At 45.4% G+C, this 13,737-nt stretch overlaps 1 protein-coding gene across 1 annotated transcript in view; it reads left to right on the forward strand.

Annotated features, from left to right (window-relative positions):
- The window catches only part of UBASH3A (ubiquitin associated and SH3 domain containing A), a 281,915-nt gene that overhangs the window by 40,269 nt on the left and 227,909 nt on the right, over window positions 1–13,737 (forward strand). Inside the window, exon 2 of the mRNA XM_086935867.1 lies at window positions 544–597. Coding sequence (XP_086791993.1) covers window positions 544–597 — 54 coding nt within the window. The remainder of the gene's footprint in view (window positions 1–543; window positions 598–13,737) is intronic.

Genomic DNA, 13,737 nt, shown 5'->3' on the forward strand with positions numbered 1-13,737 from the left:
ACATGTTCCTTTATCACGGTTAACATTACAACGACTTGCCTGAGGGAAAGTGTTGGACTTTGAAGCAGTATAATTTACTATTCCAACTCCAGTCTGCACAACAGTTGGGAGAGCGTTGGACTTTACACCGCTTTCCTTAAAGCATGTTGTTTACTGATATGCATGGTAAATTAATCCATGGTAAGGATGTAGCCTCAGGGCTAGAGCGGTCAACCTCAAAGCTGGGGAACCGGGTTCAAGTCTCGGCAATGACGCTCAACATCCTGTGAATCTAGGCAAATCACTTAACTCCCCCTGTGCCTAGCAAAAATGCATGTGTCCATCTGTAACGAAACTGGTGCTCATGTAAAGTGCTCTGATACCCGATTCGGGTCTAGTTCAAGCTATATAAAACTCTGCAAAAAAAAAAGAAAATCTAACTGTAGCACGTGGTCCCTGCCACGTTGTAAACGATGTTTCCAGGCATCTCGTCAGTCCTACTCACGCCTTCTGCCCAGCTCCATGGCCATGCTCTCCTTACCGGCTCTCTCTTTGCACCCACAGGCAGAAAGCCCTGGCAGCCACCGGACGGAAGAGCAGCGAGGAGGCAGCCGCCTGGTGAGTACCAGGATTTATATTCATTTCTTGGGCATCAATGTTTGTGTCAATGGCCGAAACATGTAAACGTTTATGCCAGCGTTTTCTGAGTACATTACGGGTAAACTGGCCAGCGATTAAAACCAGCATTATAATGCATTTTCTAGGTGTTACTACTGTTGTTTAATTGATTACGGTGCTAATAAATGTCAGCAGGGGTGGAGTCACTCACTTCTCATCTTTAATAATTGCCTGGTTCAAATGTAGGTGGGGAGGGAAGTCCATCACAACGGCGGGGAGTTCCCTCCCCACCAATATTATGGTCCGTCCACCAAATTTAGATTAAGGCGGACATAGGTTTGACGATGGCGGAACCTACTAAAGAATATTTATTAATAATTACACAAATAATATTATTTTTAAAGTTTAATTGTTTAAAGTAAAATCATTTAAATTAGCTACCCATGTCCAAGCCCTAATAACTCTTTACTACCCATAAACGGATCACTGAAATAATATCGACGGACACAATATCGACTTGCCAGAATATCATGGACAAAATATCGACAGTCAAAATATCGAGTTTGTATCTACAAACAGGTAAGTACAAAAATATCGAGTACAAAATATCGTTAACAATAATATAGATGTAAAAAATATCGACTTTATTAAAAACAGTGTTAAATTAAATTAATATTAAATTTAAATTACTAAAATATACTTAAAACTACTTAAATTAAATTATAATAATTAAATAATAAATGAAAATAATAAAAATAATTTTTTACAATCTTATTAGTTGACCCTGAACCCTAAAAATACCCCTTTACCCAAAAACCCTAAACTGACCCTGAACCCTAAAAATAACCCTTTACCCAAAAACCCAAAACTGACCCTGAACCCTAAAAATGCCCCTTTACCCAAAAACTGAAAACTGACCCTGAACCCTAAAAATACCCCTTTACCCAAGAACTGAAAACTGACCCTGAACCCTAAAAATACCCCTTTACCCATGAACTGAAAACTGACCCTGAACCCTAAAAATACCCCTTTACCAATGAACTGAAAACTGACCCTGAACCCTAAAAATGCCCTTTTACCCAAAAACTGAAAACTGACCCTGAACCCCAAAAATACCCCTTTACCCTAAAACTGAAAACTGACCCTGAACCCCAAAAATACCCCTTTACCCTAAAACTGAAAACTGACCCTGAACCCTAAAAATGCTCCTTTACCCAAAATGTATCAATATTATTTAATTACCAATTAATTATTAATTAACAATAACAATAAAGTAAATATATTAGAACATTAGCTGTAATTATTTTAATAATTAATATTATTTTTTCCAAATTAATTACTTAAAAATAACACAAAATTAAATATATTAAAAATTTACTCTAATTAATGTAATTAACTAATTACAAATAATTAATTAACAATTAATTACTAATACAAAATATGTTCAAAATTATATTAATTAATTAACTAATTAATATTAATTAATTATCAATTAATTATTAATTAAAAATATTAACAGACATATATTAATTAATTAATTATTATTAAATTACTTCCCACCCTATTCCCCTATAAACCCACAACCCGCTACAGAATTACATTACGCAATTATTATAAAAACAAAATTCATTTAATAAAATATTTTATAACATTAATACACACTATTCACACATATTATTACATAAAAATACACTATAAAATATTATATATTATTAAAAATTCGATATTTCTGCTATCTATATTTTATACAGTCGATATTACTTCACTTACCTGAAAAACGATATTTTTGTAGTCGATATTATGTCCAGTCGATATTATGTCCAGTCTATATTTAAAACTCGATATTATGTCCAGTCGATATTTTGGAGTCGATATTTTGTCTGTACACCCCCATAAACACTACCCATTTCTGAATTCTAAAAACGCTTTACTGCCCCTTAAGACTACCCATCCCTGAGCCATAAATGCTTGTCACCCTTAAAAATAGATCTTAAATGAAATTGAAAGCATCTACCTATATTTTAAGTTACATATTTTAACATAACAATATTAAATCTTTTCCCTTTTGTATTAAAAAATGTAAACTAATTTTATAGCCCCCAACCTTAACATTAAAATGTGTACACTTTAGATAACCTTGCTTTGAGAAGCTAGCCTGGCATATGATGTCCACTAGTTCTAGTGGGCACCTTGCACCAGTCTAAACGACCCTTATGGTGATGGTTGTAAAGTCAACCTTATAGACAAGCTATCCTAGTGGTAGCATGGACCAGCAGTCATAGGCTAAGACTTCAGAGAGCATGTGAAGCCAGCTGTTTTACCAATTATAATCCCTGGAGTACCAAATGAAAGGACACCACACAAGGTATATATCAAATATATATGTATTTATTTCTAACACAACCCCTCTGCACTCTTTATGAGGTCAGAGATCGAAGTACATCACAAGTTACTCAATTAGTATACAATAAGTTGCACAAATACAGTTATGCCCTAGGGGACTCGAAAACCATATACTAAATAAGTGGTATAAGAACCACTTCAGAAATAGTGAACAGGCCTAGGGCCTAGTGAATCGCTGGGGCTACACTGAACCACCAAAGGTTAGGAAGTAGGAGGCCCATGGGAGACGCGTGCAGTGTCTAAACACAGTCGCGAGTTACCATTGACTTATGATGGAGAACGAAGAAGTTACAAAGTTACTGATTAAGGACACTTCCAAATGGACTACGGTAAAACCCCTTTAGAATAGGAGTCAAGACCCACAGGAGCACCGGAGTACTCGTGTTACCTTACTCAGGGAAGTCGGGTGCATAGGTGTCTTTTCGTGTCAGGTTTCGTCGTCATTTTCTATGGAGAGCTGCAAAGAAGTGCTGCAGGCGACCAGAGGAAAAGTGTCCACGTGGATCCAAGGGTGAATCGAAGAAGTGAAGAACCTGAAAGTAGAGGGGACAGAGTCTGGGTCACTGGCCAGTGACCAGGAAGGAACCAGGAAGGAACCAGGCGATGTTGCGATGATCTCAGCTGAAGAGGTGAAGCTTTTCTCTGCAGCCACAAGGACCAGGAAGTGTCAACAATGATCAGAATCTGGATTCCAGCTGTCCCACAAATGATCTAGTTGACTGTGGTGTCAGTATTCAGATTGGACCCAACAAGCCTTGGCTAATGCAATCCACACAGAAAGTGAAGATTGGCTTCGAGTCAGACCAGCAAGGTCTGGGGAGCTTCTACTTTGCAGGGAAACTGGAGCAAGCCTGAAGCAACCAGGAAAGCAGTTTAGTTTCAAAAACAAAGTCTTCGGAGGGCTAACTAGCCAGCAGGCTAGCAACCAGGAAGACGTGTTGAGCTGAAATGCAAGAGCAGGCCCCATGCGGCACTCGTGGAGTGTGGAGGGCTGAGCTTTGGTGCAAATGGCGGTCGGGTCTGGGGATTCTCATACCCCAATGCACAACTGCGAGGGTACCTCGGGAGTCGAGCAGTTAGCAAAATGCAGGATGTCCATGGTGTCAGGTCCCATGTCTCTCGTGTCTGCCACGGGTCTCAGCTTTGCTGTGGATGTGGGTCAGAGTTGGAGAAGTCTGAGAGTCCAGTTCCTGTGTCGCTGAGTGTTCGGGTTCTGGCAGGAGCTTCGACAAAGCAGACCGGCAAGTTACTGGTGATGCCTGTTTGGACAGGGTGGTCACTCCTTGAACACAAGGGAGATGTCTTCAGTCTTCTAGTCGGTATAGAACGTTGAAGGTCCAAGAGTTCTGTTTCAAAGTTTCATTCCAGTATAATCTAAAGTCTGTGGACACAGCTACTATCTTTAAACTGATTTTAGGGGCTGGATTACCTGTTAGGTCCCTCCTATGGGTGGACCTGTGAAGGGGTGGTTACACCCCTTTCCCTTTGTCCAGTTTCGCGCCAGAGCGGGTCTGGAGTGCCCCAGCAACTGGTTTGAACCGGACTGTGCATAAAGCTCCTTGTGTGTCCCAGGCATTGTCTGGAAAAGTATCTTTCCATTCAACCCACCCTGCCCCAATACACTACAGGCTGTCTGGGGAGGTGCTAGCACCTCCCTCGACAGGAAACCTATTGCCCAGCAGCAGGAGGTCAGACTTGTGTCTGTGGCAGCAGCATACATTTTGTGATGCTGGTGCTCTGTTTAACTTTAACCGGGTAAAGCGGAACATACATGTCGTTTCCCTCTAGAAGGATGGAATGCTACCCCAGCTGCCAGATTTGGCGGAAGGTAGTATTCCAAAGTGTTTGACACCTTACACGACATGCTTTGATAAAGCCAAACCAAAGTTAGCATTAACCGCGAGGATTATAATGCACTTAAGAGTATATGGTAGGGCTATATCATAGAACAGCTATAAGGAGATGGTTCCGAAAGCTGCAGTGGGGCTCAGCTCATGCTAGGGTACCCTCTCATATAAAACCAAGCACTCTGCCTCCAGGATTGTCGAGGCCTACCATAGGAGTGACTTATAGGTGCAGATGTGTCTATATATAAGGTAGATATATATATACTATATCTAAGTAAGGTGTGATTACACCACCGTACCCAAGCTGAGTGATCAGCCTGTGGTGTCAGTTTGGAGGGCCAGCCAGGGGTGGCATAATACATGCTGCAGCCCCTGGTAGGCCTTGGTTGCACCTATGCCCTGGGTACCTATGGTATACTATACAGGGGCTCACAATGGTGACCCAATACCCAATCAGGTATGTACCTAAAGTACATGGTATCAATTTAGAGAGAGAACAGCTCGGTTGTGGGTTTGATTAGCAGGCCCACAGCCACACTAAAGTCGAAAAACCAGAGAATCACAGCAAAAAGTGGGGGTGGCCATAGGAAGCAGACGCTACTCTCCTACACTTGCTGCCCAAGTTTGTCTTCCATGACACATAATACTAAAACCCATGACAATGCTAATGCTCTGCAGAGTGGTAGGTGGCTGTCTGTATGATGATGACATCCGTATTTCACAGGCAACAGCAACATACCTATTTCAGTGCTTTTATCACACAAAATTCAATGGTATCAAATCCCATATCTTACAGGGAACCCGAGAAATATAGATATTTATTTTTATACCACTCTTTTTGTGCAATAAAAGCACCAACACTTGTCATCTGTATGTATATGTCTGTGTGTGTGTGTGTGTCATATATATATATATATATATATATATATATATATATATATATATATATATAATTTCTTTTTTTTTTATCTGTGTTTAAATATTGAAACTACATGTCCCAGAATTCATGGGCATGACAAACAGGAAATAATATAAAAACAACTGCTGAAGGTATTACCACTTACCGTGACCAAAGCCGCAAGGCTGAAACGCATGGGTGTGCAGACTGGGTTCTGTTTTGAATAAATCCTAAGAAAACTTTAAAGTTCCTAAGTGCGGCATCTTCTTGTTGCAAAAAATTATATATATATATATATATATATATTTATATATACATGACATTTTTTTTAAACTTACAAATTCACTGAAAAAACAAAGGTTAAAGGGACATTATAGTTAGGTGAAAATGGCAGTTAAAACATATCACTTTGAACAAACAAAAACACTGACATTTCCTAGTTATACTCATCTCAAATAACTATAATTCGTGGTCTAACTATAACTGGTGAATTTCAGTGGTTTTGGTCATAGAAAATTGTATGTTTTAACTGACATTTAAATCTAATTATAACTGTCACTCTAACCTCGTCCTGAACGGCCTCGTCCTGAACGGCCGCTCCCCCACGCTCCCCCACGCTCCCTGACACCTGCTAACTACAGCGCCCAGAGCCCACAGCTGAAGCTGCTCTCGACGCGTGATTCACCTGCATTGTTGACACTAGATTGGTATCGTAGCTCCGCTTTAGGAATTGCGCGCTGAGCATTATTACTTATTCATTTTGCAGCGATTTCTGAACTGTGTATTGTTGTCTGTGTTAGCGCTCTGTGGCCGCAGCATTATTCAACTGTTAGCGCTCTCACCCGGTGCCCTTAGAGAGCGCGCTGCTGCTTCTGGCTGGGCTTTAAAGGATTGCTGGCATTGTTTCCTAAGTTTCGTTTTGAGGCTCCACCACCATCTTGTTTGTTGTGCTTTCCCCTGACACGCCTCCCCGAGACCGCCTCCCAGCTGCCCCTCCCACGCTCCGCCCCCATCCATTACCCATTTAAGACTGATGTCCCAACGCGCAGCGTTCACGCGCATCGTCCGCGCCGAAGGTGCGCCAAAGGTAAGCCCGTCTACGCCCGTCCGCGCCTGGACCGCGCCCAGCGCCAGTCCCCCTGGCCCCCTTACCACCCACCCCACCCGCATTACATACGACGCCTCCACCCTCTTAGCCCTAAACCCCGGCCGTCACCCCAACTGCGCCCAAGCCGCTCCTGGACACACCCATGGACCCTTCACATGCAACTCCTGCAAGTATGACGGCACCAAGACCAACTCCTCATCCACTAACACCAAACAGAGATCTGACACCAACCACCTAAAATGCATCCTGCTCAACACCCGCTCGGTCCACAGACACGCCATCGACCTTTGGAATCTACTAGACACCATCTCTCCGGACGTCTCCTTCCTAACAGAAACATGGATGAACGCCTCCTCAGCCCCAGATATCACCATTGCCATCCCGGAAGGCTACAAGATCATCCGAAAAGACCGCACCAAGCAAACAGGAGGAGGCATCGCTATCGTCCATAAGAATTCCATCCGCATCTCAACCAACTCAGACGTCAACCTCGCTAGCGCCGAACACCTTCACTTCCAGATCCACACCGACCCAAAGACCACACCCAGAGGCACCCTCCTCTACAGGCCACCAGGACCCCATGCACAATTCAGCGAAGACATCACTGACTTTATCACCCCACACGCCCTCCCCTCCGAGGACTACATTCTATTGGGAGACCTCAATTTTCACCTGGAAAAAAACAACGACAGCAACACCACCACCCTTCTGGACAATCTCGCCAACCTCGGACTCAAACAACTTGTTAATACACCCACTCACTACGCAGGTCACACACTCGACCCTATCTTCACCTCCAGCAAACATATCTGCTTCAGTCACACCACAGCTCTCCATTGGACGGACCACAGCTGCGTTCACTTTATCTACAAAAAGACCACAACCCACAAACATCCTCAACCTACTCTGCGAAGAAACTGGAACAAAATCACCATCGACCAGATCTCCTCATCGCTTCTTCAAAACCCCCTGCCCACTCTTCGAACCCCAACCAAGCAGCCACTAACCTCACTCAATGGCTAACCAACAGCGCCGACAACCTAGCACCCCTGAAAAAACGTCAAATCAAACTAGGCAACAAAAACGCCCCCTGGTTCAACGATGATCTTAAGAAATCCAAGAAACTCTGTCGCTCCCTTGAGAAGGCATGGAAAAAGACCCAAACACCAGCACCAGGGACGCCTTCAAAAACGCCACTCGCATACACCACCAACTGATCCGGACTGCCAAGAAAGCCGCTTTTAAAGACCGACTTGACCACAATGCCCACAACAGCAAGGAATTATTCAACATCGTCAAAGAGTTTACCAACCCCGCTGCCAACTCCAACGACATCACTCCCTCTCAAGCCCTTTGCGACTCCCTAGCTTCGTTCTTCTACGACAAAATCGCAGACATCCACAACAGCTTCGACAACCAACCCGGAGGCCAACCCACACAACCTTCTGCTGTACCTTCACCCCCCTTAAACATCCTTAATGACTGGAACCCAATCTCCACTAGGACACCATCCGCCTGATGAACTCCATCCACTCAGGATCCCCCACAGACCCATGCCCTCACCACATCTTCAACAAAGCAGATTCCATCATAGCACCACACCTCCGAGACGTCATCAACTGCTCCCTCAACTCCGCTACCTTCCCGGAAAGCTGGAAACACGCCAAACTCAGCGCCCTTCTGAAAAAATCCACAGCTGACCCCACCGAACTCAAAAACTACCGCCCCATCTCGCTCCTTCCATTCCCGGCCAAAGTCATCGAGAAAGCTGTCAACAACCAGCTTGCCGCCTTCCTCGAAACCAACAAATCCCTCGACTCCTCACAGTCCGGCTTCCGAGCCAAACACAGCACTGAGACCACACTCATCGCAGCAACAGACGACATTTGAACTCTACTGGACAATGGAGACACAGTCGCCCTCATCCTCCTCGACCTCTCCGCAGCCTTTGACACAGTCTGTCATAGCACCTTGTTACAACGCCTCAGAAACATCGGAATCCAAGGAAAAGCACTGGAATGGATCACCTCGTTCCTTGCCGGAAGAACTCAGAGAGTCCGCCTCCCACCATTCAAGTCAGAGGACACTGAAGTCATCTGCGGCGTGCCACAAGGATCTTCACTCAGTCCCACCCTCTTCAACGTATACATGAGCCCCCTCGCGGCCATCGCACACCAACACAACCTCAACATCATCTCCTACGCTGGTGACACTCAACTGATCCTCTCACTCACCAAAGACCCTAACACCGCCAAAACCAACCTACATGAAGGAATGAAAGAAGTAGCCGATTGGATGAAGCACAGCCGTCTGAAACTGAATTCCGACAAAACAGAAGTCCTTATCTTTGGTACCTCCCCCTCTGCCTGGGACGACTCTTGGTGGCCAGAGTCCCTTGGAAAAGCACCCATCCCGACAGACCACGCACGGAACCTGGGCGTCATCCTGGACTCCTCACTCTCGATGACCAGACAAGTCAACGCCGTTTCATCATCGTGCTTCAACATTTTTCGCATGCTCAAAAAAACTTTTCGCTGGATCCCCACCGAAACTAGAAAAACGGTCACCCACGCACTGGTTACAAGCCGCCTGGACTACGGAAACACCCTATACGCCGGTACCACTGCAAAACTTCAGAAAAAACTCCAACGCATCCAGAACGCATCAGCCAGACTCATACTAGACATCCCGCGTAACGACCACATTTCTGGTCACCTGAAAAACCTCTACTGGCTCCCCGTCAATAAGAGGATAACATTCCGCCTCCTAACCCACGCACACAAAGCACTTTACGAACTTGGACCCGAATGCCTCAACACACAACTTTCCTTCTACACCCCCCCCCGCCAGCTACGCTCCTCCAACCAAGCCCTTGCTGCTGTACCTCGCATCAACAAAACCACCATGGGAGGAAGATCCTTCTCCTACCTGGCGGCTAAAACCTGGAACTCACTTCCCATCCACCTTCGCCTCACTCAGAACCACCTAGCATTCAGAAAGCAACTTAAAACGTGGATATTCGACAAGTAATTCCCCACCCTTCTCCAAGCGCCTTGAGACCCTCTGGGTATGTAGCACGCTATATAAATTAATTGAATTGAATTGAATTGAACCTCGGGTTTTTAAGTGAATTTCTATGTTTTTTTAATGTAAAGTAAAATGTCCATTGCAGTGTGTGGCGTGGGGTTGAGTGCAAGCACATGGGCGCCCTACACCTCGCACGGGCCATGAACGTGTGCAGCATGTGGTTGTGCCCGGCCAGGTTCTGCACCCAACCCCCCGCAGGCGAACTCTGCCCCTCACCCAACCCTTGCCCCCTCTCCTGCCCCTCCAAGGTCTCTACCTGCCCTTATTAGGTCTCGCCTAAGCTATGCGTTAGCAATGCTTTGGCGAGATATAAAGTAGGGACTTTAAAAAATGCTCCCAAAGGCTTTTCCAGGCGGATTGCCTACAGTGCATGTATGCGGGCGCATGCACCAGGCGGATCGGGTGGCGGTTATGAGTACAACCATGTGCATTGTGCACAGCTTCCATTTGCCACCAGCCACTTCATGCTCGAGCGCTGTGCTCCGTCTCTGCTGCCACACGCGTTCAGCTCACCAGGCTGCATACCCCCTCACCCCCCATATGCTCGCAGCCAATGTCCCTCCCACCCTTCCTTTGACCTCCGCTTTTCTTTTAGCTTTCAGGCCAATGTCTCACAGGCTCCTCTCCGCCCCCTTCCTTTAATGGCCCTCCCCGTCCCCCAGCTCAGAGCGCGCATTGCTTGTTACTTAAATCCATTCTCTCCATTTCACTTCACATTCTTTTGAGGCACGTCTCTTCACAACCGCCTAACTTCAGCACCCGTCTCCTTACTCTATTCTTTTTACAACCAGTACACTCCCCATTTCACCACTACCTCTTGGCTGCTCTCCCTCTCACTTATCTTCGTTTCTCTCTTCTCTCTCCTCTTGTGGGTGACTACCCCCTCACTGACCCATTAACGGCTCTTTCCTCCCTCAATGACCCAGTCTCTGTTTCCAGCTCTGTGCACCCCCCCCCGCACCGCTCTCGCTTCCTTTCACTGCCTCCCTTCACTTCCATTATCTCTCCTGTTTGATGGTTCCATTTCACTGGCCTCTCACTGCTGTCTCCAACTGTCAGTCTACTCCTTCCTTTCTCCATTCGTAGCGCTCACTTACTTACCCTTTACATCTGCAACCTTGGCTCTCTCCCGTCCCGCCCTTATGTCTGCCTCCCGTTCCTCACGCCTTTCCCGGCTCTCCCCTTCCCCCTCTCTGACCCCTGCCTTGGCTTTCTCCCTTTCCGCCCTCTCTTGGCTCACTCCCTGCAATCCTACTGTCTCCCCACCCCTCCTTTATCACTTCCCGCTCCCTTCCTTCCTTGGATGTCCTCCAGAAATGTTCAGGTTACTGCCTCAGCATCTTTCACAGCAGCCTCCCCATCCAGGGATGGTGAAAGCAGCCATGAAACCATCCAATTTGAACACTGCCAGGTCCCTGTAATGCAGAACGTGCCCAGGTGCAGCCTTAGCCTGCCCCCTCGCACTGTCTAAGCTACATTACCTCCTCTCCGCCGTATGGCTGGCCTGCTCTCGGATTTAGGGCTCTGTTGGTGTACATCATCAGTGAGCAGGGCAAAGAGGCCTTCGCCTCCCACTACGAGATTCGGGGGCTTATGTGACGGGCGCCACTTGTAGTGTGAGTGTTGACTTTTTTTGTTAATTGTATACCTGGCCCATTCCTCTAGTGCCCCTTTGTTGACCTTTTCTTTTGTTTTATGTATTCCTTCTGCAGTGCAGGGTGACTGAGAGACAGTCAGTAACTTGGCTGAAAAGTTAATCAAAATACAGGTTGGCATTCCAAACCTAACACTTAAATTAAACTTGACCCATGCGCGCATTCACAATGACACAAGTATGTTTAGGTCTCGCCTGCCAATGTGCTTGCGCATTGCTGGCAAGAATTATAGTAAGTGGAAAAGAAAACTCTACCAAAACGGCTGCGGATCCCATACAGTTCATGTGAGACAGGAGCGTGCACGCCAGCCACATATCACACCACCATTTGTCTGTGCCTCGGCATCAGACTTCAAAGGCTGCCGCTCCCCCGCCCCCCCCACCACAGCAATGCTGATAGCTTGTTATCTAAAGCTTCTTTTGCTAAAGAAGGGCAAGTCTACTTAGAGAGGGTCGGGTTCGCTCGCTTTGTTAGCTTGCTGCCATGTGGAGCTTTTAAAAAATAAATTCTGAATAGTTTACAGTGACCAGTCTCCTTAAGAGCATAAACTAATACAGAAATCACAAATTGCCTGGCTGGGTAAATAGAAATACCTGTTTAAAAGATGACTGGACCCCACCATAAGAAAAGCAGAACATTACTATGACCGCTTTTTGTCACAGCCCGGTATGACTGCCGTACATTGACCATACCTGTCAACAATTCTATACTTTAAGCAACGTATTTATTTATTTTGTTTTTGTAATGTGCTACAAACTGGTGCTGGCGCACTTCGGGTATTTTTTTTAAGGATTTCAAAGGGCTATGGCTGGCAAAGAATTTTCATTGTTCTAGACCTGCAATAGTGATTAGGAAATTGGTTCTCTGGTTCTACATAGGCTTGTGATGCACCAGGCATGTCTGCTTCTCACAGAGTGCAAATGGGTTTCAAAGCAATCATGTCAGATGATATGTTTATTAAATGTCTAAGACAGCAGTTGGCTAGGGTGCTAACTGAAAGTGGTGTGCAGTATAACCCCTATATTAAATATTTTCAGTAACAGACACAATGACTCCATATTTCATCCTTACTACACTGACCAGAGAGTACCATTTTCAGTTTGGGAAGACAGTATGTTTATATAACTGTATAGTAATATGTGTGTGTATAAATTGTCAAACATTGAATTGAAAGGATATGTTTCATTGCTTTCACACTTACGTCTGTGGCGAACACAAGCTCAACCAATGTTGTTGGATAAACAACATCAAGCCAGTGACAACATACACAACATCGTTAACCTCTAGGAAAGCCTCAGTAAAGTAGTAACCTTCTCTGCATCAGCAGCAGGCGCCACCCTCTATTGTTTCTACAGCCAGGCATTTCTTTAGCAGCCCTTACCACAGACGTGTCCTGTGAGGGTCATCGGAGTATGGCACTGCGCAGCGCCTATGCCAATGTCATGCATGGTAGAGTTCATCAACAAGATGTGGGCTGCTGGCCTGGTGCGTAGAACAGCTGAAACTGTCTTCCTCTTACTGGTGTTCTTACCCATTAAAAGAGCATCTCCACTTCGTGTTTTATGATAAAGAATTGGGCATCAATCAACTAAAAGATTATTTACAATTCCAAGGTCAATTTATGTCCATGAACTCAAGTCAAATCTTCAATAAGGTGCAAAGAAATAGCTTTCCGTTCCAATCAACCATATACCCTTTTGCAAGCGCCTAACCCAGAAGACCTAGTCTACAATGCTGTACACACTGCGATCCTTTACCTTGAGCGCAAACGCGAACCCTTCCTCAAGACAGAACCTCCTGGAGTGCCCGATCAGGCAAGCATGCCTCTGCTGCCCTGCTGTTACTGTTCCAGTCGAGGCCAAACACAGGCGTATCTACTGTAACCCCCAATGCTTTACTCAATGCTAAAACAGGAAGACGCCACTCCTTTCCAATGTGGTACAAATACTAAAACATCATCTATTCTTATCTTCTTCACATGGTCATTCTGCGCAGATCTGAAGATGTTCCTGAAAGCGCCTTTTTGCACCATGTATTGGTTACAGAGAGTCTGTTCTTCGTAATACACTGAAGGAGAAAGAGTGACATCTTCCCGGAGCCCAGACGTGGGCATGATTCGAAGTAGGCAAGAATAGGGAAGCG

This window comes from Lissotriton vulgaris, chromosome 8 (genome assembly GCF_964263255.1).
Source record: "Lissotriton vulgaris chromosome 8, aLisVul1.2, whole genome shotgun sequence".
Classification (NCBI taxonomy): Eukaryota; Metazoa; Chordata; class Amphibia; order Caudata; family Salamandridae; genus Lissotriton; species Lissotriton vulgaris.